The sequence below is a fragment of the Semicossyphus pulcher genome, unplaced genomic scaffold, assembly GCF_022749685.1.
Source record: "Semicossyphus pulcher isolate SPU_LCO1_2020_fin unplaced genomic scaffold, fSemPul1.0.p SCAF_15, whole genome shotgun sequence".
NCBI lineage: Eukaryota > Metazoa > Chordata > Actinopteri > Labriformes > Labridae > Semicossyphus > Semicossyphus pulcher.
Window position 1 is genome coordinate 16,139,878 of NW_027211659.1, and position 26,812 is coordinate 16,166,689.

At 39.8% G+C, this 26,812-nt stretch overlaps 1 protein-coding gene across 2 annotated transcripts; it reads left to right on the forward strand.

Moving 5' to 3' along the window:
* Nucleotides 1–482: 482 nt before the first annotated feature.
* ikzf2 (IKAROS family zinc finger 2) lies at nt 483–24,832 on the forward strand. Of its 2 annotated transcripts, none has more exons than XM_069663422.1 (9): nt 483–562; nt 1,793–1,873; nt 3,125–3,171; nt 9,480–9,581; nt 13,498–13,686; nt 14,834–15,001; nt 17,929–18,066; nt 18,640–18,771; nt 19,608–24,832. In XM_069663422.1, exons 3-9 carry the CDS (start codon nt 3,144–3,146, stop codon nt 20,402–20,404), a joined length of 1,554 nt encoding a protein of 517 aa, XP_069519523.1. In that variant the 5' UTR covers nt 483–562; nt 1,793–1,873; nt 3,125–3,143; the 3' UTR covers nt 20,405–24,832. The 2 variants fall into 2 exon arrangements, with proteins under 2 accessions (XP_069519523.1, XP_069519524.1); XM_069663423.1 differs by lacking the exon at nt 483–562 and adding an exon at nt 1,428–1,592.
* The last annotated feature ends 1,980 nt before the right edge of the window (nt 24,833–26,812 follow it).

Genomic DNA, 26,812 nt, shown 5'->3' on the forward strand with positions numbered 1-26,812 from the left:
AGCCTGTGCAATACAGAAAGTAATGTAAAAAAAAAAAAAAATCATGCAATTGTGTCTAATGTGTCTAATTACCGCATGATAACTCTAATAATCAATTTGTGCCTGCAGGATATGTAGAAAAAAAAAGGCATCGACATTTCGCTTGTCCTTGAGTAGCCTCTCCTGTAATCCCCATAGAGATACTTTATGACAGTCATGCTTCTGTCGCCACGGGGATTCAACCTGACTGCAGCCTCGGGAATAAGAGGCCCCTTGTAACCTAATCGATCGCCGAGCAGAGACGCAGACTGGGTCCACACTCTGGTCTGACACAGAGAAACCGATCACAACTTCCCAGAATAGCAACTCGGGCGGGTTGTCTGCTGCTCTGCTGTGTAGGATGGAGGAGGAAGTCAGCGGTGGATTAAACAACTGTTGCTTTTGCTGCTGCGGAACCAAACTAGCTTTCAGTCGGCGCTGCATGGCGCATGCCGGGCTAGAATGAAGTCTGTTCCAAGGCGAGACATTCAGTCTGGATCAGTGTGCAAGTTCATGGGATTACATAAACTCCTACGTGTTTAAGGTAATTAAAAAAAGAGAGCGAGAGAAACACACGTGCATGGATCGGTTTCCTGACTAAACTAACCATTTCGTCGCTGCTTTCCATTCAATATTATTCGACCTGAATTGAATGCAGACGCTTCAGAGCTACTGGAGGCGCATGTCTGCGGCAAAGGCAGACAAGGAGCGTCTGTCTGATGAATGGGAAGCCAGACGGGCTGTGCTGTAGACTGCGGTGATCGGATAACCTGTTGAATTGCGGCTGTCAGTCAGCTCATTACCAACACACAGCCAGAAAAAAAGCACTTAACACGAGAAACACAGCGCGTTGTTACAAATGCAACAATAGTTTCCCGGTTGATTGTTATTTCCAGATATGCACTGTTGTCTGGCAGGTAAATCCAACCTGTCTTCATTGCCATATCTGTCTGTACATCAGCTAAAAAAGAGTTCTACCACCTGGTTTGGTTCTGACATCATTTTTATTCGGCTACCTTAAGTCGTGTTGTAGACACACAAGGAAGTAAGTCAATTCAGGAAGGGGAAATCGTACTTTAATTCGGCATAATTAATTATTCTTGTCATATTGTCTTGCTGGTAATGTGGTCACATGCAGCAGTTTAACGGTACACTCCATTATTCCCATGTAGCAATTAAAACGCGCGAGACTCTGCCCATAAAACCTGGAGTCTCATCTCCACAGTAGCTTTTCAAAATTTCCTGCCCACGGATTTCCAGTCTCTGGTTGTTGAAAATAGCTTGGCTGCTCCCAGTCGCTATGGCTAATTCCTTAGGAACCGGTGGATCCAGTTTGATCCATCCCTCTCTCTTTCTTTCCATTACCAACTTGTTGAGTCTTACCCCCCTTCAGTGTTCCTACTGTAAAAGTGAGCCGTGTACGCCTCAGCTAATAGTTGTGTGACTTCTGAAGAAATGTCGCAAGTTTAATTCAAGTTGAGCTCGGGACGGTGGGACGGTGTCGGTGTTGCTTTGTGAGAGGGAAACTCGACGGGACGCGCGCAGAAGAGGCTTTGACGCAGCAGCAGTCACCTGTAGGACACTATAGATGCGCTCCTAGTAAACTTTTCTCTGCTTTTCTAAACTTGCTAAAATATATTTGAATGTTCCTTTCATTTGGGGCTTTTGTTGAACCATGCTGATCGGGAAAAGAAGTGTTTTTGTCTTTTATACACGTGTGAGAGATCATTGGACCAAATAGCCAAGGTAATTTTGACTTTTTGTTTCCTTAAAGGGAGGTGGAGACAACTTAGCACCCCCTCCGTCCTTGACTGAAATCAGCAACCTAATTTTGCACAGGGGGAGACGCTTGAAGGTAACTATACGAATCCACCATTTGTCTAGTTTTACTTTCTTGTTTTGACTTCAGGTTTCATTTTAAATTTGTAGGTGCTTAGACTTTTATCATTGAAGACATGAGCAGAATGTAACAGAAATGGCATTCGAAAGATCTGTAAAGGAAACTTTCAATTTAAGAAGTTACCATCATCTTACACAGCATGCTGCTGTTAGAGAAGAGTTAAATTAAAAGTAATCATGATGTGGGGCTTTCTGCACTGTAGACGTTGCACAATTAAGAGAAAAGTTTCTGCAGTGACACTTTTGAGTTGTGGAAGTCAGCAGTTGTACTGTTGCATACTACATATTTTTTGTGTGATCTTAAACAGTATTTAAAACATCTATGTGAGCAAAATACTCTTTAATGCAATGTTAAAAATGCAAATGTTAAGTTAAAATACTCATAAGACAATTTTACTCATGTGTTGCCCTGATGACAGCGATGGGTCGGGGGATAAAGATGGGTCCATCTTCGTCTTAAATTCCTAAATTTACAAATGACTAACCACTTCTTTACAACCTGCCTTTAAAAACGATTTCTTGTTAATAACACCTCAAATGTTAAGAAAACGCAATGTTCTGAAAATGAGGCATGTGTTTAAAGTTATATTAGTAATAAATGTATGCTTCCTGTTTCATCTTGAGTTAACAAAAAAGGTTGTGTAGCTTATTTTGTCCGTCTACCAGTTTTGCACACAAATAAGTTTCGATTCAACCTTAATTAAGTGATTTTACCACCCACATTTTAAGCACTTATTTCCTTTTTTAAAATAGTATATGGCTTAAATAATGAATTGCACAATTTCTGAAACAATAAAGGTCTCATATTAGATATAATAAAGACATTTGAGGTAAAATTTGCTGTAATTTAACTTCTATTTAGACAAATGCTTTCTGTAGATAATATGAAACAAAAACATGGCTGGTTACACGTTTAAAATAGTTCACAGAGTAGCTTTCTAAATATACGTGACTACTTCTCTAATAAGAAAACTGCATACACCAGCGTCTGTAGTGTAATGCACCTCTGCACACTGAAATCAAAGCACCTAAAGCATCCTAAAGGCCGTTAATTTAGGTGTTAATACCATTTTATTCTATTTTAATTTTTACACAGAGCTTCAGATGCACTGATTCTGAAATACACAAAAGGCAGAATGTATAAGATTACTGTGTGTTACTGTGTTACAATGATGTAAAAGTCACTGAAATATCTTTGCCCCTGCAGCACTCCCAAAGCACTTGAAATGGAGGCGCCTGATGGCCACTGTGCTAGTAAGTAACTTACACACTCCATTCAGTGCACACTGACTCACACTGACCTGTACTTTGCATCTTAGGACAGAGTTTAATGCAGTGTATGGGATTGCTGTCTGTGTTTGGTTGTGACGATGATGGTGATATTGATGATGACGATTGCGGCTATGTGGTATTAAGTGACTTTGACGTCTCTTCCAACATGATACAATGCTGTAAAAACATTTTTGCAATCACAACACAATAAACATTTGAAGGGATTTTCCCCCAGCGCAGTTTTTTTCTGTCCACCGCTATAAGTAGAAAAAAATGTTGCATTAGCGACATCCTGTTGAACGCAGCAGATACTGGATATGCTTTTTGTGGTCCTCAATTGCCCTTTGCTGGTTTCCTCTGGGCAAGTCTCTTGAACAATCTTCCCTGCCCCCCTCTTTTGTATGTCGCTTTGAAAACAGGTAGCATGATGTTCATGACATCAGTGGGGATTTTAGGTCTCCATTGGGGGTTCATGCTTATAGGAACACTTGGCAGGTGGGGTAGGGGCGGGAGTGGAAGAAGAAATGGAGGCTCTTCCTGTTTCTGTCCATCCGTGGGTCGCCTCTGAAATGATTCCGTCTGTTCCGATAGCATGAAACACCCGAAAATGAGTGCGGAAACATTTTTTTCTCCGGAATACAACAGTTTGAATCCTCATTGCTCGGATGTATTGTACTAAAAGCTTCGACAAGGCACTTCTGACTATGAGAGAAAATTAAGGTCCAGCATAGTACCAGTTGTGATACACATCATAGTGTTGCACTTACATCATTCTACTCTCCCACACACACTACTTATCCCCTCTTACTTGCCAAAAACAGCCTTATACTTTCTTATACGCACTTTCCTAGTTTCCTACAGTAGAAAGAGGCTTCTAATGAGATTGAGTGAAAATTCTTATTGAATGAAAGTGTGTCATATTGGGTGGTTTTCTATTCAGATATACTACTTTTTATGTGACTGGGTAAAATTTGTAATAGGTGGCTTGTGATCATTTTGGTGAAGGCAAGTTGTCAAAACTGACAATGAGTTATTTGGGCGCGATATGCAGTAAGGGAAAACTGATGACCTACCAAACCAAATGTCATTTCCTTTCATTACAACAAGGTTGAAACTTCTTCCCTATGATATTATCTTTTGGTTACAAATTTCTAGCTTTGTGATAAAAACTTTGAAAAGATTACATCTGTTCACATATACGTGGGGACTTTTTTTTATTAAACATAACTGATATCCTTTAGACTTACATATAAAACATATAAGGCACATATCTGAGGGGCAAAAGTTCCTTAACAGCACCGCAGGGCAAACCCATCACATCTATCTTGTATGTTTCCAGTATGTTTTTAAGGTTGTCTTGCTAGAGGGAGCCAATATTTGCAACTTAGTTTGCGTGTGTTATTATGTTAATGTCTGTGTACGTGTTGGGTTCAGTCGGTTCCATGTTCTGACTTGACTACTTGGTTCATGTCAAATCTCGTAACACTGTTTGTGAGTCCAATTCAGGAACAAATAGGGACATCAACAGAGTGAAATGAACTAAAGTTGAAGACAAAGCACACACACACATTCTTTCTTATATTACAAACAGGCTACAATGACCTATGTGGACTGTAGTTTCTGGTTCCTTTAAAAAACAAAAATAGAATAGAAAATTATTTTCATGGTCTTTTCATATGACTTCAAGTGTAGTCATTCATTTCACTTTGAAAGAAGTTGCTCACACGCATGCACACACACATTTGGCACGTTGCTAGCTAGCTGTAAGCTAGCTATGTCTCGTTCTGTCTGTTCAGTTGTTACACTGGCTGCTTGGGACTGATAAACATACAGTTTGGCAACAATCAAAGTTGTGCAACTAAAGCAGGTTAAAAATTCATGCATGTGTGTGCATGTTCCACACGCGTAGCGGAAAATACATGAATTAGTACAGTTGTGTGGGAGAAGTACAGATATTGTTATTGTCTTTATGTAAAAAAAGACTTGTGTCTGTCAGAGTAGTGGTATGAGACAGGCAGTCTGACAGTGGATATAATTATACTTGATTGAAAATATTTGTGGTTTCAATTCCTGATTTACTTCGCTTTGTATAGAACTTACAAATGAAGAAAAGGGAAGGTAACATTTATGCCAAACTGGAGAAACCTTGTTCTTATACTGACTAAATACTGTGTGCATTAAAACTTGTTGACTTTTGAATGCTTAGCCACCTAAAAATTGATAACAGGCACAAGCTCTGTTTTCAAGACTATTTAATAAGAAGGAATTAAGATAATCAAGCATCCTTCCTAGTCTTATCTATAGTTTTTAACCACACTTTCACATGAAACACATTACCTTTCTTAATCTCAAACACATTTGAACGTGTGATCGTGTATCGAACATTCGATCATTCTCTCACATACACTTTATTCTCTTTTGCATACAGTCTTTGTCACACATGCTTATCGACTCAGACGTCATGATTGCAATTCACACGCACTTTGACTGGTCTTCTTCGTGATGTTTCTCATGTTGAGACTTAAAAAATGATCTAAGGTTTAAACACTTTGTTAGATCTCCAATAGAAATTCATTATGTTCTCCATGACAAGTATTAGAAGAAGTCATGTAGTTTTTTGCTTAGGAAATACTTTAATGTGGCTGTTGAAGTTCCAGTTATAATTAGCACTGGTTTAACCACTGTACTGTCGTGTAGCACCGTGAGTTTGGTCGTCCCAGGCTTCTCAAATTTCAAATTTCCCTTCTTGGTTTGGCCGTTACTAAAAACAGTTTTGCCAAAGCAGGTTCACAAAGTTAACAATGTGAGAATAATGATTCAGCATGTTAAAAAGACATATATCACACATACACAATTCTACACTTACCTGCCACTGTACTACAAAGTTCCCAACAGGGTTTTCTGAACATATAGAGCAGGTGTACATATCCAACATTCATCTATGAATGAGCGAGCGGTTGGCAACAATGGCGAGGAAATACTTCATTTTACCAAGCAGAAAGCTCGAGCAGAACCAGGCTTAGTGGCCATCTGCAGCGAGTGGCCTGGCAAAGAAAGTGTGATAAAGGGAGAGAATGAAAGAGTGAGATGTACAGGTATAGACATTAACAAAAATTACAACAGATAATAAAATCTTATAGTAGTAGCAATGGCAATAATAATAGTGAACTATAATGCTTATACTGTTAGCATGACTAATGATGCTGACAGTCGTGTAAGACTGCTAGCTTTAAATCTGAATAATCCTTAATATTAATATGGACGGCTTCACATTTGAGTTATTTTAGATGATGCTAGTTTGCATAACTGCATATAAGCATAAGTATAAGCCTGCCCTTGAATCTTGCCGGCCCCTACTAGGATCTTTAAGTTGACAACCTACAACATTATTTGATATTCTTAAAGGGTCAAGTGAATTTCTTCATCATCTTCCAGTTGTTGGTCTTTAACGCTCAACTACGACCACGCTCGGAGCTGATTTTGCGCCTGACAGTTGCCTGACGCGGTCAGAAATGCTCTGAGCAAGACCACTGGAGTTTCATGTCTAGTTTCTTGTGCTAGTTTAGTAGAATGAAACTGCAAAGCCAGTGGTAACGGACAGAGAAGTTGAGGCAAATTAAAAATAATCTGTATGAGTATGTCCTTAAACTGGACAGACAGACATTTTTGCATCCATATTATTAGCGTAGCTCCAGTCCAGTAACGTCTCACTGAGGGTTAGGGTTAGTACTCAATTAAACCGGCTCATTTGACCAATTCCTTTTCTCATATGGTAAGCGGTTAAAAGGGGGGTTTCTTTCAAAGCTGTCTGTGACCAAACATAACGCTTGCAGGGAGGAGCCAAGAGAATTCATAAAACAAACAGTGTCTTATGTACTTTCCATTGATCAGAGGCAGATGAGAAGAATTGCTGGGACAGTTGTTTTATCAGCTGGTGCAAACAAGTGTAAATTAGTGCTTCACGCTAATGTGGCTAAGGGAGCACAGTTGTGAAAAGAACAGGATGTAGTCGGTTAGTGTATATATGTGCAATCACATATTGTATTAGAATGTATCACTGTTATTACCCATACAATATCTTCTAGTTTCTGAATGTTTCAAATGAACGCTGTCATTTGTCAATCTGTGTAAGATTTGGTTTTCTTGGTCAGCGGTGTGTGTGTGTTTGCATGTGCGTGTCTGTGTGATACGAATCTGTCTCTTAAGGAAGGTTCAGGGTTTGACAGGAAAAACCAGCTCCCAAACAGTGTATCCATCAAGCCAGAGAGGAGGAGGGCCTCGTTACTCCGGAAAACAACTTAAAGGCGCTACTGAGACATTCTCTGCTTCTTACTAATTTCTTTCACCACAAGCAGGCAGGCGGAGCTTGACCCCTGGTTTAATTTACATTTGTTATCATTACATACTCTTCCTGAATCTAAATACCATTTATAATTGCTTGTGCGATCTTTTCTTTCAACTTGTAAGACGAGAAATTGTATTGACCCTTGTTAGATTCCTGAGAGTATGACTGTACTTTCAAAACTATGTGTTCATGTGGCGTCTCTGATGAAGTCAGCATTTATAACACCTTCAAGTTTCATGCTCACACATTTGTTCCTTTCCATTCGCTAGCAAATTGAATCAACCCAATTTGATGTATCAATCGAAATACCTTTCCTCTTGCGAGCCTCACTGTCCTGATCTTACTGTTCTACAAGATTGACTCAGCAAATGCGGGGCACCGACGCAAAACAGTCTGTGCAAGCTTGTGTGCGTGGTTTAGTACTTCTTTTTTTACTCTGTTCATTACATTCAGACATTTTTTCCAAACATTAAATGTCTGAGGTTCTCATTGTATTAGTTGTGGAAAGCCTCTCATTAGCTGTGCAGATGTGTTTGACTATCATCAGCAACAGACAGACAGAATATGAGCGGGACTGCTTCCTTCTATGGGCAGTAATTGTCTAATGACTGGAAACTTTTTTTATTTGATGCAGCTCTCTATATGTTCCGGTGCCGTATGGACAGCATGAATCAAAAATCTGCACACATTTGATAGATTTTGGAGAAATAGCTACTTAAGAAATGTTCTTGGCCCCTTTTATTACACCAACACTGTGTTCAAATCACTAATTCTTATTTTAGCATTCCATCCCAGACAGCCCCAAACTATCAATTTGTGCTTGAGACAACTTAGCCTTGGTGCTGCTAGGCAGCTGTCAGCGTCTGCTACAGTAATGGAAAATCCTTCATGACAAATCTGGGCCACTCCTGTCTCCAGGACAGCATTGCCAAGGGATAGCCAGCGTCGGTCACCTGAGATTTCCTCCAACCCCAGCCGGTGCAACCTGAGCCCAGGCCCAGGGATTGTATCATGGACAATGTCTCCCAGTATGCCCCACTCAGTGGGGCCGCCACTACAATTGAACAATAGCGCAGAAGAGGTTGTCAAACTAAGAGGAGCTGTCACAGCAAGAGGAGATCTGACACAGATTTCTTTTTCATGTATGAGGGATCATTGCAGACATATTCAGCAGCGACAAATTGTAACAAGGCCTTCCTTGTAACGGTTTCAGATGTAGCATGCTGTAGCATTCCTTTGATTTGTACTGAAATGTATTCAGCCACCACTATTGCTTCATCCATTTCAAAAGCATGAGGCTGTCTTATGACATTATGACTTATTCCTTTCAGTTTTTCACAGTTGTCATTAGCTTAAGGCTAACCTTTAATAGTGCCGCTACTGAACGATGGCTCCCTCTGGTTCCTGAGGGATCTGACACCTGGGTCAGCAGGGGTGTTTGCCTGTTGCCACTGTATTGTTCCAGTGACCCTGACAGGCCCGGGGTGTAAGAGGATAAGGGATTGGTTTGCTCTCCCTCTGAGTGGACACAGGGCTATCCATAGCCTGGGTTCTGTACAGAATGCTGAGAGGATGCAATCGGATCCACATCGGCTGGACATTAGGATCCCGTATAGGTGCATGAAGACTGTCCTTCTGCATTCTGTGCAATGCCCTGCATAGTGACCATTCAGGTTGGGCTTACAAGGAGATGAAATGAATCATTATTGATCTGAAAAGGTTAACATGTGATATGTTTGCAAATGTTATTTACCTGTATTTCTTTACACTACATAAATACATTAGTTTCTCATGGCAGGTAGGGAGTCTATCATCATGGTTTCATATTTGTTTCTGGCTTGTGTGTGCAGACTTTTTCCACATAACAGAATAGCATTGAATGTATTGTACAATCATAATATTGTACAGCACAATGAAGACTTCTCTGTTTCTGTTTGTCTCCCAGGTAACGGCCAATGCTCTCCTGGTAAGGAGAACTCGAGGATGTTGGCGGATATGTCTACATCTAATGGACAGACAGTTCCTCAGGGTCCTAATTCCCCAAGTGGTGAGTGCTCAATCAATAGATATACATATATGCAGACCATAACTATAGTATTCATACTCACAGTTCATCCTTTAAACAAATATACTGTTCTAACTCATTAAATCACTTGATCATTGTTTTCTGACAATGAAATATGACAAGAATATACCAGTGGATCATCTAAAAATCTTCATGTATGCAGTCTACATTTCAAACCTGATAGTTTTGAACGAGACATGACATCAGAGATGGGCGTCCGAGATTGAGGAAGTGTAGTTTAGTAAACCTCCGACAGACTACGTGAAACGCGTCATCTGGCGGATGTTTTCCAGGGCCCATTGGAGAAGCGGATAGCGTCCTCCAAAGGCACAGAGCCAAATTGCATTTGTTAGCGTTAGCTCCCCGTAATAGCATGATGGTACTGAGGTTGAATATCTGCGAACTGGCCCTTTAATGAAACTCAACACTTTCCCAATAAGAGCCTTCTGGGGAAAGAAGCATTGATGTATTTCCCCTGAACTGCTGGAAGGCTTTTATTGTGAAATAGATAGAGGATGTGTAAAGTTTGGTTGAGTTGCAAAAACAGCCTGCAGCTATCTATGTGTGTGAGAATGTATGTGTGAATGACGGGCTAACGGCTAAGCTCTTAACATAAAGACACATACAAAACGTATATAATAAGGTAACTGAGGGTTATTGCAGTAATTTCCACTGGACAAAAATGCTAATTAAATTGTTGCTTGGTTCCTTTCAGCCCGTTGACCTGATACCTCAGATTAGCTTGAGCAATGTCACCGTGAAGCAGCAAAGTACCAAAAAAGGGGAAACTAAGTAACAAGGGAGAAAAAGGGAAGCTTGTCTCCCACACGTGTAGAGATACAGGGAGGAAGGTAGGGTGATGGTTTCACAGGGAGATACTCTTCACCGAAAAGAGCTGTTGTCATCCTGGAAGTTGCCCAACATGATTTGCTATTTGAGGTTTTGTTACAAAAGAAGGGCTGCATCACATCATCTGCATGAGCTTAAACGCAAGATGTACCGCAGTTGTCTTGGTAATGTGTCGGGTAATCAAAGGAAGAAGAGTAGAATTACACCCTTTAAGCGTAACGTGACAGTCTGAGTGGTAAGAGTGACAGAATATTGTCTGCATGCTTTCAGTCAACATCTTGATCAATAGGATCGTACGCCCTGATGTCCTATTGATTATGGGTAACACAGATAGATTGCAGACTCTACTGATGTGTATCCAGAGGAGGGAAATAGAACCAAAACTGCATCTCGAGAGACAGATGTAAAGATGTAAAGAGCTGAATAGCAAGGACGTTCAGGTCTGCTCTGTGTTGCCAGGATACAGCTGACGAAGACAAGGCTCGATGGCATTGTGGGTATTGGGATAAGTGTTTCTTCTGTACAAACTGTGGCATTGGATATACAGGATCCGTTTAAAGAAAGGCTGTTGCTATATGGATCTTCTGAGAGAGGGAAATGTTTTTGCCTGAATTTTTACATTTCTTTTACCAGCCTCTGAGTGTTAAGTGCCTGCAGTGTGAAAGCCTGAGGGGACGGTTGACGGATGCACTGGATGGGAGGCTTTAGTAAAACAATCTCATGTGCTCACACTGTGATTATTACCGCAGTAATTCCCTAAACAGGACCATCAGGATCAGTAAGATTAGCTTGGAAAGACTTTTCCCCCACTTTGTCTAAAGCCCATTTTACATCCATTGTAACCTATTGATAAATCAAAGGTTTTAAGTGGGCGCAGGTCCATTTGTACGATCATTACCTGGTATAACTCTTTTAAAGTCACGTCTGCTGTAGAAGGAGAAGTTTTACAAGACGGACATGAATCACAAGTTTGTCTAAATTATGCTCCTCAGACACAACAAAAGTGGCGCTATCCCTTTAAGAAGTGTGCAAATGCCTTTTATATTGCTGCATATGATAGATGTACAAAGGCTTAACAAGCCAATACAAGTTACTGAAACGTGACTATATTCTGCTGTCACAGACAGACTTTTGTAAAATGGTGACTTTGGTACATACTTTTTTTTGTGTAAATGACTGAAAATTGTGTACATGCAAAGACAAGGAACTTAAATTAATCCTCTTATCCACCATCGTTAGCCTTCAAATGTTTACATCCAACTGATAACTGAGACACGAACGTAGTCAAATGAAACTAGTTGAAGCTGTGTCAGTCTCCTGCATGTTTATTGCTTTCCTCCGGATCATTATTTTGTGCGATAGTTGTGCTTTACTAGTATATAATTAGTGTTACTAATTGCTTCTGACTGTCAGCTTGAGACTTCAAGCGGTGAATAGTTTCCCGCCACTACCGCCCACACACCCACACACCCACACACCCACGCACACAAACCATTATACAATCTCTTAGCCTTGTCATCCAGTCAGTCTCCCGTTGCCTGTCAGGTGATCTAAGCTACAGAGCCTCTGACACTCCCTTTCTCCCCAGGGACAGCCAGGAACCAGACCAGCCTGTTTGTCTTTCTCTCCGTCTTTCGTCTCTGTGTGTCAGTCCATCCTAATGCTGTGCACAAGTTACTAGGAGTTACAAGGATGCCTGACCTAGGAGAGTTGTTCTAATACAGATACCATTATCATATAGCTCTGATTATGTTGTTATTGGCAAGTACGCCAATCTAAGCGCCCTTCAATACAATGTTTTAGCTTTGCAAAAAACAACTTGTTTCACCCGAAATCAACTAGTAGCCAACACAATAAGGTGCACTGTGCTGCCATCAAGGATGTATGGTGGTTGCCACTGGCAACTACTGTTTACGGGCCACAAAGAAGAACTGATTTCAGGTAATCTATCACCTGTAGCCAGCAATCAAATACAATGTGGTCGTAGTAGAGAACATAACCTCAGTTATAGTTACCATAATTTCTGCAATTTGATTGATTGGAAAATCCCATCAGTTAGAAAAGTATGTGTACTGTATTTAAGGCTTCAGTTTCGTGGGGGAAGCAAGGGTGTGGCTATGAGTTAGCATAATCGGCCTACAGCTGTTTAAGTGATCATATTGATTTTCATTTAAAAAAGTGTCTGTGGCGACTTTCGCAGAAAAAATCACCAGCAGCGCCCAGTTAGTGACATGTTTTCCATCACCAAGCAGTGGTTGGTCTGCCAGAGAGGGTAGGCGGAGCTAAGCGGCTGCTTTTCCTGTCTCTGCAAGTGTTGCGACTGAACAGTAATCTACTGTGGCTGAACAAACAAAGAAAAGAGCGATGACTACAGATACAACTTCAAAAATAAGTGAAAATCCAAAGAAAAAGAAACTAATTCGACGCTCAGATGAAGGCAAACAGTCTAAAAAGGAAAGCAACCGTCCGACCGTCAGCAAGGAAAATCAAGATTTACAACCGGAGCCAACCGTGGACGTCACACATACAACACTGTTTGGATATCTGGGCAGTGTGCTCCCGGCATTTACAGTTCATCACCATGCTGCCAAAGAGAACGAAACTGTATTTACTGCTTAGTTTAGGTATTGGAAAAAGAAAGGAAAATATGGTATCTGGACTTTTCTACTCGCCACATGCCCTCTTTTAATAATATATTATTTTTCAGCTACCCCTTTTAAGTTAACCTATGAGCATTGCAGATCCACCAATGAAGTACCTCCTAAGACCAGCAAAGCTTATCCCAGGCCTTTCCAGTTAGATACATTTCTACAGCCTCCAACCCTAACATCTGACCATAAATCCAAACCCAGTTCATTGCAAACCCCAGACTTTTTTATTGTAGTCGAGTAATGCACCATTGGGCTGACCTACTGTAGTCCTCACCATTAAGGCAAGGTTCGTTGCTGTAGCTGTGTTTCCGTGGTAGAAGTGTCCCTTAAAACCTGCATGATTGAATTGGACATAAGAAGCTGTGCATCTCAGGATCGCCATTGTTTGTGTTTTACAGAAGTGACAATTAAGCAAGAGGAAGACACGGTGGAGGAGGCGGACAACAGAAGCCCAGCACTTGAAGAAATAGGCCAAACAGGGGAGGAAGGAGATACATTGGAGGAATCCATGACTGACAGCCCAAACAATACACAGGACGGATTATCTGAGCCGAATGCGACTTCTGATTCAGGAAGTCGACCAAACGGTACTATATGTTCCAATCCTAATCTAGTACAACTACTTTCATGAACATGTTTGGGCCTTTGTAAGCCACACAGGATTTTTATTTGTCTTATGTTTTCAATCTTGGAGGTATGAATGTTTTCCCATCTGAAGAGTGACTCAGAAATCATTTGTTTTCCTCCTAAGTGGGTGTGGAGTCCTTTTGGTTTTCTTGTTGTGTTTCTTTTTTGTTCAAAGACAATAGCTTAGACTTGGAATTATTATCAGGGAAAAAAAATCCTTGGAATCCCCCGCAACCTGTTCCAACTGACGCCATGACTGCTCAGGTTGTCACCGCATTAGGATCATGTTTCTCTTTTCCAACTGGCTGAAGATGAAAAGATTTGATATTAGAACACAAGACAGTAGTTGTAAAACCCTTTAAAGTCAGTGGTGTGTTTTGAACTGCCTCATAAAATCCACCATTCAATCGGTGCAAGAAGATTGAAAGGCACAAGCAGCGAATTACTTTGGAAAATATACACTATCAAATGCAGTAAAGGTATGGACTCTAAGGTCCTTATGTCTTTAAATAGACACCCAGTCGTTCCCTGATGTGCATGGCTTTGGAATTAAGCTAACATTGGGAAAAGATGCTAGTTAAATTATATGATTCAATCATATTATATGAGTCAATTCAGTTAGTTGAAGCAATAAAAGATTGATGGAATTTTAAACAGTCTAACTGGAGGGAATTTACACTTTATTCCCCTTTAGTTTAATACAGGGAAGTTCACTTTGGTCTACTTTAGTTTATTTCATTTCTGACTGCTGGAATACACGACGACTATACCTGAGCTACACCAAAAATGGCCACACTGCTCTAGATAGATGAACAGTTATTTGTTTCTTAATAATCATTAATAATAACTTACCAGAAGTAGTTTAAGGAGTCATGTGAGGACTATTTAATAGATGTTATAATCCACTTCTAAACTACAGTACAAAGAAGCTATCTCTGCGTTGGTGGTTTGTGCACAAAGGGAGACAGACTGCTGTCAGTTACAGCAACATAAAAGGTAAATGAGTTCAGCTAGAGACACAAAAAAACTGTCGAGGGTTGTTGAAACTTTCTAAAAAAGGCTTCCACAGTGACTGTGGTATTGACTTCCTGTGCCTGCCTCTATCAGGTGACAGGCCGTTCCAGTGCAACCAGTGTGGCGTCTCGTTCACCCAGAAGGGAAACCTGCTGCGACATATCAAGCTCCACACGGGCGAAAAACCCTTCAAATGCCCCTTCTGCAGCTACGCTTGCCGGCGGCGCGATGCCCTCACCGGTCATTTGCGCACCCATGCTGGTAAGACTCCTCCTCAGCCTCCCATGTTCCCTTTTTTATTCATGCACTTCTGTTACCCAGAATACACTTTCACCAGAAGTGATTCAGAAATGTTAACAAAAAAGCAACCTAGCATGAAATTCTTGACCTCTGATTACATTTTTTTCCATTATTATGCCTTTGTTACATGTCCACAACCCTCTCACAGCTACTTGTCTGTACTCAATCATCCCTGTGTGCCACTGATATAATTAAGGAACCCTGAGAAATACTTTTTTCCTTGAAAATCAATGTAACCTTATGAAAGCCAAACCATGCTTGTATACACACACATCGGAAGAATGTAATAAGTGTTAAGGCTTTTTAAGTACTTCTAGGATGTTCTACTGTGAATTGTTTTGTCCCGCTCTAAATCTACGTGTGACAAAGTGTCTACTTTAAGAACTTGCCGAGCTATTATAGCCACAGTAGCCATACACGCTTCTCTCCAACTCTCTGGCTCCTATTGTTATGTAATAAAAGCAATGGTGTTTTTTTTAATTGCACGTATAGACAGGGCACTGTGAGTGCTCTGTGGTTAGGTACCAAGGACACGCTGTTCATTGGTTGCTCGAGTACTGGGGAGGAAACTATCTGTCTTGTGAAACACACGGGGAGTGCTGGCTGTCTCTCTCAACTGTAACCCACTTTCCTATCAGAGAGGATGTGCTCTCCCCTCTTGTGCGCCTTTGAAATCAAGGTCAGACAATACTGTCATTTCTGCCTGTGATGCCCCCACGAGGGTTACTCATACTCAGTTCTCTTTTTTAGACATAGTTAAAGTGTGTTTTGGGGCTTGTCTGTCTGTAATCTCGGTCTCACTTGTTGTTACTGAAGTGTATTATTATATACATCTATTTCTCCATGTTGTCATGACATTTTTTAGCGAGCAGAGACTCTGGGTTTCTGTGTGCTCCCAGCCTGGGAGTTCTAGTCTGGTGCTATGCTAGGAGGAACAGGTGTAACCATAAGAGACTTAAAGGGAGGCCTAGAGAGGAAAAATGTAACGGTGAGAATAACAAGCACTGGTGGAACTCAACAAAGTGTGTTCGAATCAGGCTGCTACCTCTAAGGGCAGGTTAAATATTGAAAGATCACATTATCCATCGATTAGGGGAAGGATAATACAGGAAAAGGCAACACTTGACATGCAAAGGATAAAGACAGAGGGTGTCCGTTTGAACAGGTTCCTGTTTATTAGCCAAATGCAATCAGTCAAGTGAGTCTTAGTGCACAGTGTGGATCATTTGCATGAGTAAGAATAGCATCTGAAAGGTGGATTCATCAGGTCCATCCAGCATCTGCACAAGGTCGTGTGTGGGTGGTTGTATAAATATGAAAAAGTAATGAAGTCTATGTTGAGAGTGCGTGGAAGAGAGTGTGTATATGCGAGCCATTAAGAACAAGAATAATTATTGATCGAATACTGCCTGCTGTAGCAGAGACGAAGATAGTTTCCATGATGACACGTCATCTAGAATTTACTTACTCGAATTATGTATTACTGCAATGACCCTGCAGACACACCCACACACCTTTAAACAATACTGAAACCTTTTGTCATTAGCCACCACTTTTTTGTGTCTGCTCATACTCAGAAATAAATGATAATGAAGCCTAGTTTCGAGTTCAGCCAATACAATGTCAGTCATAGACCACAGGAGTGATGAATGACATATATGCAGAAGAAAATATATCATGATTCACGGAAAAAAAGGTACATATGTTGCAAGATCGGACATGATTGGTGAAGTCTTCCTGTCACAATGTGGTTTAGTTTGACAAATCATCAAGGGAGAAAGTGTTACATTCATGGCTAAAGGAACATTTACTTCTGTCAGCGGTTTTAAAAAAAAAAGAAGAAACCCAACATCCTTTTCTGTGGAAGAAAAAGTGCATATGTTCACGTGTGAACTGTAACCTTCCTCTTAATGTGTGTGTGTATGTGTGTCACAGCGTCTATGCATCAAACTGAAACGTGTTCGGTTTCTCTGTTCTCACAGTGACGAGAGCACAGGATCGTCTGCACACATCTTCTAGTAATAGCTGTCACCGTTACAGCCATTAATGTCTTACTACGTCGCTTTGCTAATGCTGCTGTCTGGGTCACAATGGTGGGCTTATGTGGCCTCCAGTTTACTCACTGGCTCCCTTTATGAGTCATTACATTAGTTTTCAGAGTACTCTTTCACAGGCTTATTTATTCCCAGTAGTACCGGCCTGCGTAGGATTTTCATTTGAATGCAGTACGTTGTAATGAAATTTGAACACATCAGTATGCAGACAGCTTATTTCACTCTGTTGTACAAAACCAACCATATCATCACACTTAATTGACATTTATTCAAAGTGTAATACAATATTACAAACATTATTTATCAATATATTCATAATTGAATGCATTCCCTGTTTCCCTCATCCATTGATCTGTTGGTTGATGGATAGAAAAGCTGTATGGATGTGCTGATGGCTTGGCCCACATGAATGTAAAGGATATGTCTTCATTTTTCCACTTGTTGCAGTAGGGAGGAATTTAATAACACAGAAATGGCACAATGAATCACACTCCTCCATAACAGTTTAACATTGGAGTGAGTTTCCTACCGCCACCATGGGATGCATGATAAACTCCACTATTTACTCATGCTGTGGGAGTGTGCTGTATGTTTCAGACACCAAAGTGTTTTGAAATGCAAACTTGGTGCAACTCTCTCGCCCACTAACCTTTCTGTCTGTGTGGAATCCTCACACTAGTAGTGGAAAGCCATGATCTCAGACAGGCTGGTTGGTTTCTACTACTGACTGTTCACAGTTTTTACTACTACGCACTGCGGCAGGTCGCATTATCTCATCAGACGCTACCCACAGTGAATGAAATTAATATGCTTTCCCTTGAATGTCTTCCTTAGTTGGCAAACCACATAAATGCAACTATTGTGGTCGGAGCTACAAACAGCGCACTTCTCTGGAGGAACATAAAGAGCGCTGCCATAGTTACCTGCAGGGGATTGGTTTTGGCCAGACCACCAACACTGGCCCTTACACAGGTAAAAAAAAAGTGTATGTGAATCTGAAACCGTGAATATTAGGGTTTCCTGTTGGGTTACGATAACACTATATAAAAATGCAACATAAAGTTGTATCTCATTGGAGAAAATCAGCATATTATTCAAACTCTGAATTTTTAGTAGTTTTTTCTGTTATATTTATTAATGTATTGGAATTAATACAACTGGTCAAATATGGAAGGATTATATTTAATCTATAAATAGGAGTAATACAATTTTTTTTTAAAAGTAACTTAATTATTTACAACCTCTGACCCCTTTTTTTTCTTATTGAAACATTAATTCTTTAAATAAAACTGAGAAAGAAAAACAGCATTTCCTATGAAATAAGAAGGTTTATGATGTAAAACAGAGGTTTTGTTAAATTTCAGGCCATAATTAAGAAACATAATTTCCTATAACAGCAAAATTTTGATTTCAATTTCATTTTCACATCCCAAGGGAAGTATGATTCATTTAGCAATAATACTTTCCATTTCAAAGAGTTCCTCTTTTAAACAGCCAGCTGGATTCTTGCCCTTTCTAAACCCTCTTCTCTTGCTACCTTACAAGGTGAGGTTCCTAAAGAACCGAGGCCCATGGCAGAGGCCAACAGCGTCAGTACCTTTGATCGGCCGCCCGTCATTGAGAGGCTGCACAACAACGTGGGCAAGAGGAAGAGCACCACGCCTCAGAAATTTGTGGGTGGGTATTTCAAACATAGTTAGGCAGTTAACGGTTTTCTCTATTTTAGTCAGTGTGGAGTATCCATTTGTACAGCTAAACATAGTATTCATTCAATTTGCTTTCTATGAGTCTGAAGTTGATGTACTGGTGAAAATGGTTTGTTCTGTTGTGTTCTAATGGACTTGTTGTATACCTCAACATGAGTCCTACTTCTGCATTATTTAAGAGGATTATTGTCATCTGCGTTAGATAGATGTATTATTTGCCCAAGCAGACGCTCAGTAGTTTGGCAGAACAATCGCTTACATATCATTATTCTAATTGCCATTATGTAAAACTTTGCTACTGATTCACTTGTTTCTAAATTTGGCTTTATTTGCCGCATTATTAGAAAAAAGAGATACAGAAAGCGAAGCAAGCAGTTGACTGACAGGCAAGGAAATGTTTTTCACTCTGTGGTTAGGTACACCTGTAGCTTTGCCATTGCTCTTATCGAGAGAAAACAGCTCACCGCATCCCTGTTTTGGAGGGGTTAAACAGCGCAGAGGTAGATGGATGGGGCTTTCCACGCCATTAGATTCGCACACACAGAACATCAAGTACAAAACATGAAAAACAAGCCCCGAAATATCAGCAAGATATAAGTTTGACAACCAGAAAGGAAATGTTGTGAAGTCGAGCCATGCACACATCTGTTCTCCATTTCTCTTTCATTTCTAGCTAAAAGCAAGACTTGTCCTCTCCACTCCTGCTATTATATCTATTCTTATTCTGTTTTGTGTCTCTTGATAATATCATTATGTTGTTAAATCCATTTATTACACACATTCATAGTGCTGTTCTAATTCATGCAGGGGAAAAGATGGTACGCTACGGCTACCCTGAACTAGGCTATGAGATGGGTCTGAAGTATGAGAAACAGGCTGAGCTGATGCCGCCCCACATGATGGACCAGGCCATCAGCAACGCCATGACATACCTGGGATCGGACACCCTTCGGCCCATGCTACATCATCCAGGTCCCCCTCTCTCCATGGCAGAGGTGGTGCCAATGGTCAACCCCCTCTTCCACCATGTCCTTCCCCTTGGTCAAAGAACAGAGCGTCCAGGAAACTGTGACACGCTTCAACCTCAGCCCCATGACTTCCCCAGACATTCCACCTCAAATGGCCCCAATGCTTCAACCAGGCAGGGTAAGCCAAACCACCCAGGGCACGAGGAATCTCCCAACAACAGTGGACTTGACTCTGCTGACTCAGCTCGCAGCAGCCCTCACGAAAGGCATGGCTACCACGGGGGTCATCAGAATATTAGATCTCGAGCCAGTCCAGCGGTGGTTTATTCAGGCGAGCGGGGGACAGAAGCATCCCCCAGAAGTGGGGCAGGGATGGGGACTGGGATGATGCGACTGGCTGCAGAGAAGCCTATAAGCCAGGAAGGAGTGCGGGTGTTTGGCCGAGAAGGCCAGGAATTGCGGGCCTTCCAGTGCGAGCATTGTCGGGTGCTCTTCCTGGATCATGTCATGTACACCATCCACATGGGTTGCCACGGATACAGAGATCCACTGGAGTGCAACATTTGCGGTCACCGCAGCAAAGACCGGTATGAGTTCTCCTCCCACATTGTCAGAGGTGAACATACCTTCCAGTAAGAGGATGGACAGGTTTTAAGGGAAAGGAGCAATAGCCTGAGATCCGTCCTTGTCCCGAGGACTCTGAGACTGCACAGGTGAATGGCACTGTTGAAAAGTGTAGCACAATCATAGCATTGACTTCTTTTTAAGCTACTTTGTTGTGAATCTGAACAGTTGAACAATCATATGAAGGTACGGGCCAAAGACACATTTTCTACCTATTTAATTAAGATTAATGCAGAGAAAGGAAGTTAAGTTTTTTTTTTTCTTTTATGATGTTCTTGAATTGTATAACAGAGCAGCTGTCAGACGACTTTGACTAGTTTTCATTTGAGTCTTCTTTGGAAATGTCTACTTTTGTGCTTGTCTCATCATTCTTTTCTTACAGAAAAAAAATCACTCTTAAGAAGTAATGAAAGCATACAAATGTGTAAAAAAAAAAAAAAAAAAAAAAAGTGCCTGCCTTGTGGGTTCAGTGCACTAGATGAAGTTAAACAAGTTTCAGTTCAGTCAGAGAGAATCGCATGATTAACACTGATGGCAGAGGTAAAGACTTTCAGGTAGTTCGTCATTCTTTTTTGTTGTTAAAGTGGACCTTACGGGAATTCTTACACGGAAATAATAGCAGTATGGTATTTACCCTGCCCAATGACTATGGCATATCATACAGAATGTGGGCAGTTTATGCTAGTGCTGTGGCCCAGTTTGCTCATTGTTTTCCTCTGAACAAAGGCGTGATACTCATAATCGTCATTTGGTGACGTGTTTTCTAGATGGTACCAACTTGGTGTCCATTTGGAGTTGGACTTTGGATTGCCAGTCTTGTGATTGTCTCTGAGTGCTGTAGAAATTTGAACAGTTGTGCCATCTTCAGTATTTAGGTCATGCTAGTTCAAACTTCATTAGTTTTGCCTTGTATAACTGCGTAGTTTTGGTGAATTAGTTTACAAAGAATACCACAAAGATGAAAGATATAATTTTATACAGACTACACTGACCCCCACTAATACAACAAATCCAATTTCTGAGACTTAAATTTCTGTATTCTTGTTAACTGAAGTTTCAAGAACTAAATTGCTTTGAATATACAGTATATAAAAAGTGAAGTATTAAAATGTGCGGCTAATGAATGTGCAATAAACAAAGATAATAACTAGATTTGAAGATATCATTTGTTGCCCACATAAACTACAGTAGCCTAATGTGTTTCCTATCCACAACAAATAATAGCAAACACATAAACTTAACATATAAACATGGCATTTAAAAGGGTTCCTGTTTTTCAAGCTTATTTCTGAAGTTAATTAAGCTTAAGCTTATTTTATGCCACAAAGCTAATGCTAACTCTGTCAAACAGCTACAAAGCTAGCTAGTTAGGCAGAAAACTACCTCTTAGAAACTACAAAGGAGTATTTATCTGCTGCCATAGCCTCCATTATTAAATTATAAAGCTATTATATTTTAGGCTACGAAATTAGGTTATTTTCGGTTCTTTGCTACACCGGAGTAATGAGCTAGCTATGCTAGGAGCCAAAGTAAGCAGTGCTAGCTAGCTAACGTTTTATTTCCTGTTTTTCGATTCATAAATGTTTGCAATCTCTTGTGTTTTTAAAACACAAGATACTTTTTTCTAGTTATTAGTAGCTAGTAAAGCAATCACGCACCACTAGTTGCACATTAAAAGATGCTCCCTAAGTTCTTGTTGCTTTCTTGTTTATTTTGCTAATTTGAAGACCTTGTTAATATTCATCTAAATAGTTTGAAAGACTTTTTATATCTGTCTCATGAAACTGAATTTGTTGCTCATAATGGAATTATTCTCCTGAAAGTTATCAGCCTCTATTCACTTTGCACTTACAAGGTAAAACTATTGATCATGAAGCAAAATCACAATGAAAGGAAGTAAACAAAGTCCAGCCTAATGGTTTTTGCCGCTCTGTCATCTCAAAAAGGTCAGCAGTGGATGGCCATCTTTTTTCTCATCTTTTTCAGTTCCAAGCTGCCAAGCTAATGCATTTTCCACACAAATAACTGGCTGTTTCTTTGTTTCCCTTGTTGCTCTTATAGAAAATTGTTAGATCCTGGTGATTCACGGGTGGTGTTGCTTGCAGTTTGAGAGCACAGATGCCTAATCTTTGAGTATTAGAGTTTGTTTGAAACTGGCAAAAATGCATGGTGTCACCGTGCATTTTTGCCATGAGGGTACAGCACAGTTACTGTTGTGGAACTCTTAAACTATCTTAGTATGATACGCAATGGCAATGGAAACCAAAGGCATAAAGAAGGCTAAATATATAGCATGGGTGTCTCTTATCTGATAACACCTAGCTACTTTATGTTTCAGGCACTGTGTGATTGAGGCTAGATATCTGTGAGTGTGTTGTGCTTTCTTCCTATGCTTGGGTAAGAGGTCAGATAGGCTCTTCATTGTGGGTGCTTTTTTTTAAGCTCAGTTTAAACATGCTCATGCACATGTCTGGATTCAATATCATCTTTTATTTGTATGTCCTAACAAATACAGGGAACACACACTGCATAAAAAGTTCTTTATGGTTGCTTTGTCCTTCAAGTTAGTGTAGCACAGATTACATTTAAGGCATTCATTCAATCGAATTCTTGATGTCTATTTTGGGCATTTGTCATGTTGATTTCATGTTAATGTTGTTTTAACCAGTTTACTCATCCTCTGCTGCTCACCAAACCATCTCACACACAAGCACGCTTCCTCTCTCTGTATCTCGCTTTTTGCATTCCCATCGTGTTCCCACATCCACATATGACCTTATGCAGACGGGATTAAGAACTAGACTGCGCGAGCATGTGGACAAGTGAGAGAAGGACTGTGGTTATCCCATAGTGCTACTCTGAAGGCACTTCTTAAACCTGTAGCATTCCAAGTCACCTCTGTAAAACCTGCTGAACTCATGTATGCAAAATGTAAATGGCTAGTAGGAGATGACCCACTCTCCACCTCCGAATCTCTTGTCCATCATTTACAGTAAGTTGAAGGATAACAGATTTCAATCAGTAAGGCTAGTTGCTGCTCTTTGTACAGTTGGTCCTGCACTGTAGGCTATGTCTTTTTTTATAGATTAAAGTGTAGGATATGTTGAAAAAAAACCATTGACAGAATTGTATTTCCTCTCTTTAAAACATATTTTGGAAAGTAAGACCCAATGTAGGTTTTTCTATGCTGTCTGATGAACGTGCTCTTTTTATGCTAACAGTACTCACAGGAAGTTCGGCATTACTAGTTTCACACTGGTCAACATAAACAGATGATCATTCTTAAAGGTTAAACTCAGTGATTTACTCGTCTATGTTCAGTGTCTACTCGTGATCAAAAGGCAGCTTTTTCTCTGTTTACATGTCGCTTCATTTATGCGCACCCGGTGCCCAGCTAGCATAAAATCTTACTGTCTGTAAAGTATCGGCACTGGAAATGTTTACACCTCACTGCTGTGATATCTACTCTATACATTCCTCTATTATTATAGTATATATTTATATACTATTCCTCTATCAGTCCTGTATATATTGATTATCTAAAGCCTTATCTGCAACAAGGGTCCTGCCAGTAATCAATTTAATTGAAAGTTAATGGTACTCTGTTTTTTCTTTCTTGATCCTTTAAACACAAAGATGTTACAAACATAAAGCAAACTAAAATAATGGCATTAGGCAGAATATATAACAGGATGTTTAAATTAAACCGTATTTTATCTGTCTTTATTTCTTCTCCAGGTTATATTTGGTTAAACTTTGGGGCACAGGCACATTTTCTTCTACTTATAACAATGATAAGGACAGCCTTATTTGTACAGAATTCTCTAAATGAAGCAGCCATATGATCAAAAAAAAGTAAGAAAAAAAGTCTTCTGTCTGCCCTCCTAGCAAGTGAGGAGTTTACTTGAAAATCAAAGTGATTGCTATCGTATCACATTACGGGATGTTTTTGTACATTTTAAAAAAATGTCTGCTAAATGTCTATTTTTCTGCTGAAATATTAATGCAAATAGTTTTGTGAAGTTTTTGTGTGTTTTTTTAAGTTTAAAAATGTTTACAAAAAATGTAAAAGACTGGGTTCAGGTGAATTGTATTTTTTAAGAAATAATATATGAAAGGTGTATATTTTGGCACTGAATATCGAAATAATCCAGAAATGTGTGCCGATTGATCATCTCTGATGTTGATAAGGACTTTCTAATGTGAGGGCTCTCAGGTATTTGCATAGCTTGTGTATTTTTATGTCCTAAAAATATGTGATTTATTTATCAAAAAAGATGCACAGTAATTGAATTTCTCTGGTAATTTCTCATGACTTATCTCAGTCCAGCAAAGAATGTGGTGAAGGAAGTTCGAGGATTGTTCAGCCCTGTTTGAAGGCATCATTGACTTTAACATGAAGACACACTGCTGTGAAGAACACAATGTATATTTTTAAGGCATGGGTTTCTCTCTATTAAAGAATTGATTTTACTGCCTTGGCTGTTTTGTGAATTTTTCAAACAGGAAGTGAGATATTACAAAGTTCTTCTGAAATGCAGTTAAAAGAGGTATTGTGACAAAACATACAGTGCTTGGATCTTGTGAAAAATGGGCTTCCTGAAACTAAAAAAAGATGTTTTATATTATCTTATATTTGCCTCTATTCAGTAGGATAACTGAAGAGAGGCAGGAAATGTGGGGAGGAGAGAGTGGGGGATGACATGCACCAAATGATCAGCAGGGGAGTCGAGCCTACAATCAGAGCGTCGAGGCTGTAGTCTGTACATGGGGCGCCTGCTCCACCAACTGAGCGAGACCCGCACCCCCTGAAACTAGTGACTGGACCACTTGTTGGCGGTGTAACTTTGACACAGTTCAGATTTGAGTTTGTCCTGTTTTATATGCGACTGTGCCCATCATCACCACAGGGAAATCCAGCCCCAGTGATTTTTTAAAAACTTTTTTTTTCATTATTATTCATGAAATATGCCAAAATAGTGATATAAAAAAAGGCTTGACAATGCAAACAATAACTGTTAGGGTAGTGTATGTAGGACGTTTGTGTTGGAAATCATTTTGATCTTAAAAATTGAGAAAAAATAAATACATTCAGAATTCTTTTTGAGTCAGGTATATGTGGTTGATTTTGTGTGAGTACACATTTTTCATCGTGACAGCAATGTGTGGATGATGTAAGACAAGTTTGGGAGAAAGATCTTTGTTTAATTTAATAAAAAAGGGAAAAAGAAATCAGAAAAAAATAGGGTAAAAAATTAAATAAAATCAGGTATATGTGGTTGACTATATTTTACACATTTTGCAGGGACAACAAGGTGTGGATTATGTAAGACACGTTTGGGATGAAGATCTTTTTTAATTTAAAAAAATAGAGGAAAAAAATAGAAAAAAAACTTTTGTACACATTTCACAGTGACAGCATGATGTAAGGTTAGTCTGGGAGAAGAGATCATTTTGATTTTGAATAAAAAATAAAAAAATTAGTGAAGTAAGATATACTGTATGTGGTTGATTATGTGTGTGTTTACAGTTTTGGAGGCTCATTTTGGAGTTGTTTATCTGTGCTATGTGATGAGTAAGGGTAACGCATGAGCAGGTAAAATGTTACCCCGCAATCCCACAGGCTATATTCAGCACATTCAAAATCCATTTGCACAGACAGGGATCAAGTACTGAAGTCATGATCAATTAGCTACTTTGAGGTATCACTGAATATTTGTTTAAGACTCCATACCACTCTATTTAAATGAATGAAAGCGTAAAATTAGAAAATGTGTTCTCATTAGCATTAGCTAGCATTAGCAGTCATTCAAACTTTATGGTTTGAATTACTGCCCACAGAGCAAGATTTACTCTCACCAGAGTCAGTCTCTCTGCTCCGACTGCTCCGTACAATATCATAAAAACGTCATATACAATGTGCAGTCTATTTTAATTTTCCATTAAATCTTAATAGGCCAATTTTCTGTCTTTGAATCATGTTATAAAAAAAGGATTAAGCCCTGATTGAGAATTATCTGTGCTTCATTTTGGGTACAGAGTCAAGTTGGTTTTAAAACATTGTTCCTATTAAAATCATCTGTATTTACGTCAACAACCATTTCTAAAAATGTTGCCTGCAGCCCGAAAGGCTCCACTATAATGCAGACAGCTTTAGCCTCAGTTTGCAATATAATGACTGCTGTTTGTTCTCCTCCAGTCTTTGTCTATGAACAGGTGGGTGCCAGAGCACTGTTGAAGCCTCTAAATGTCAGAGCAGTCTTTTTCACCCCCTTACTTCTTTAATCTGTGTATCTCACGCACACACACATTTCACAGCAAACACACAGAAATCAAAGCTGCCTGAAGGCGGTAGCAAAAGCGAGAAGTGTAAAGCCTGAACAGACCCCAAACTGTATCTTTTCATCTTCAGATTCCAGT

Bases quoted from the DNA above. Each gene is read 5' to 3' on its own strand.
- ikzf2 (XM_069663422.1), top strand. From the start codon at position 3,144: ATGGAGGCGCCTGATGGCCACTGTGCTA. The intron at 3,172-9,479 runs GTAAGTAACTTA...TTTGTCTCCCAG, and splicing joins GCCTGATGGCCACTGTGCTA to GTAACGGCCAATGCTCTCCT. The intron at 18,067-18,639 runs GTAAAAAAAAAG...CTACCTTACAAG, and splicing joins CAACACTGGCCCTTACACAG to GTGAGGTTCCTAAAGAACCG.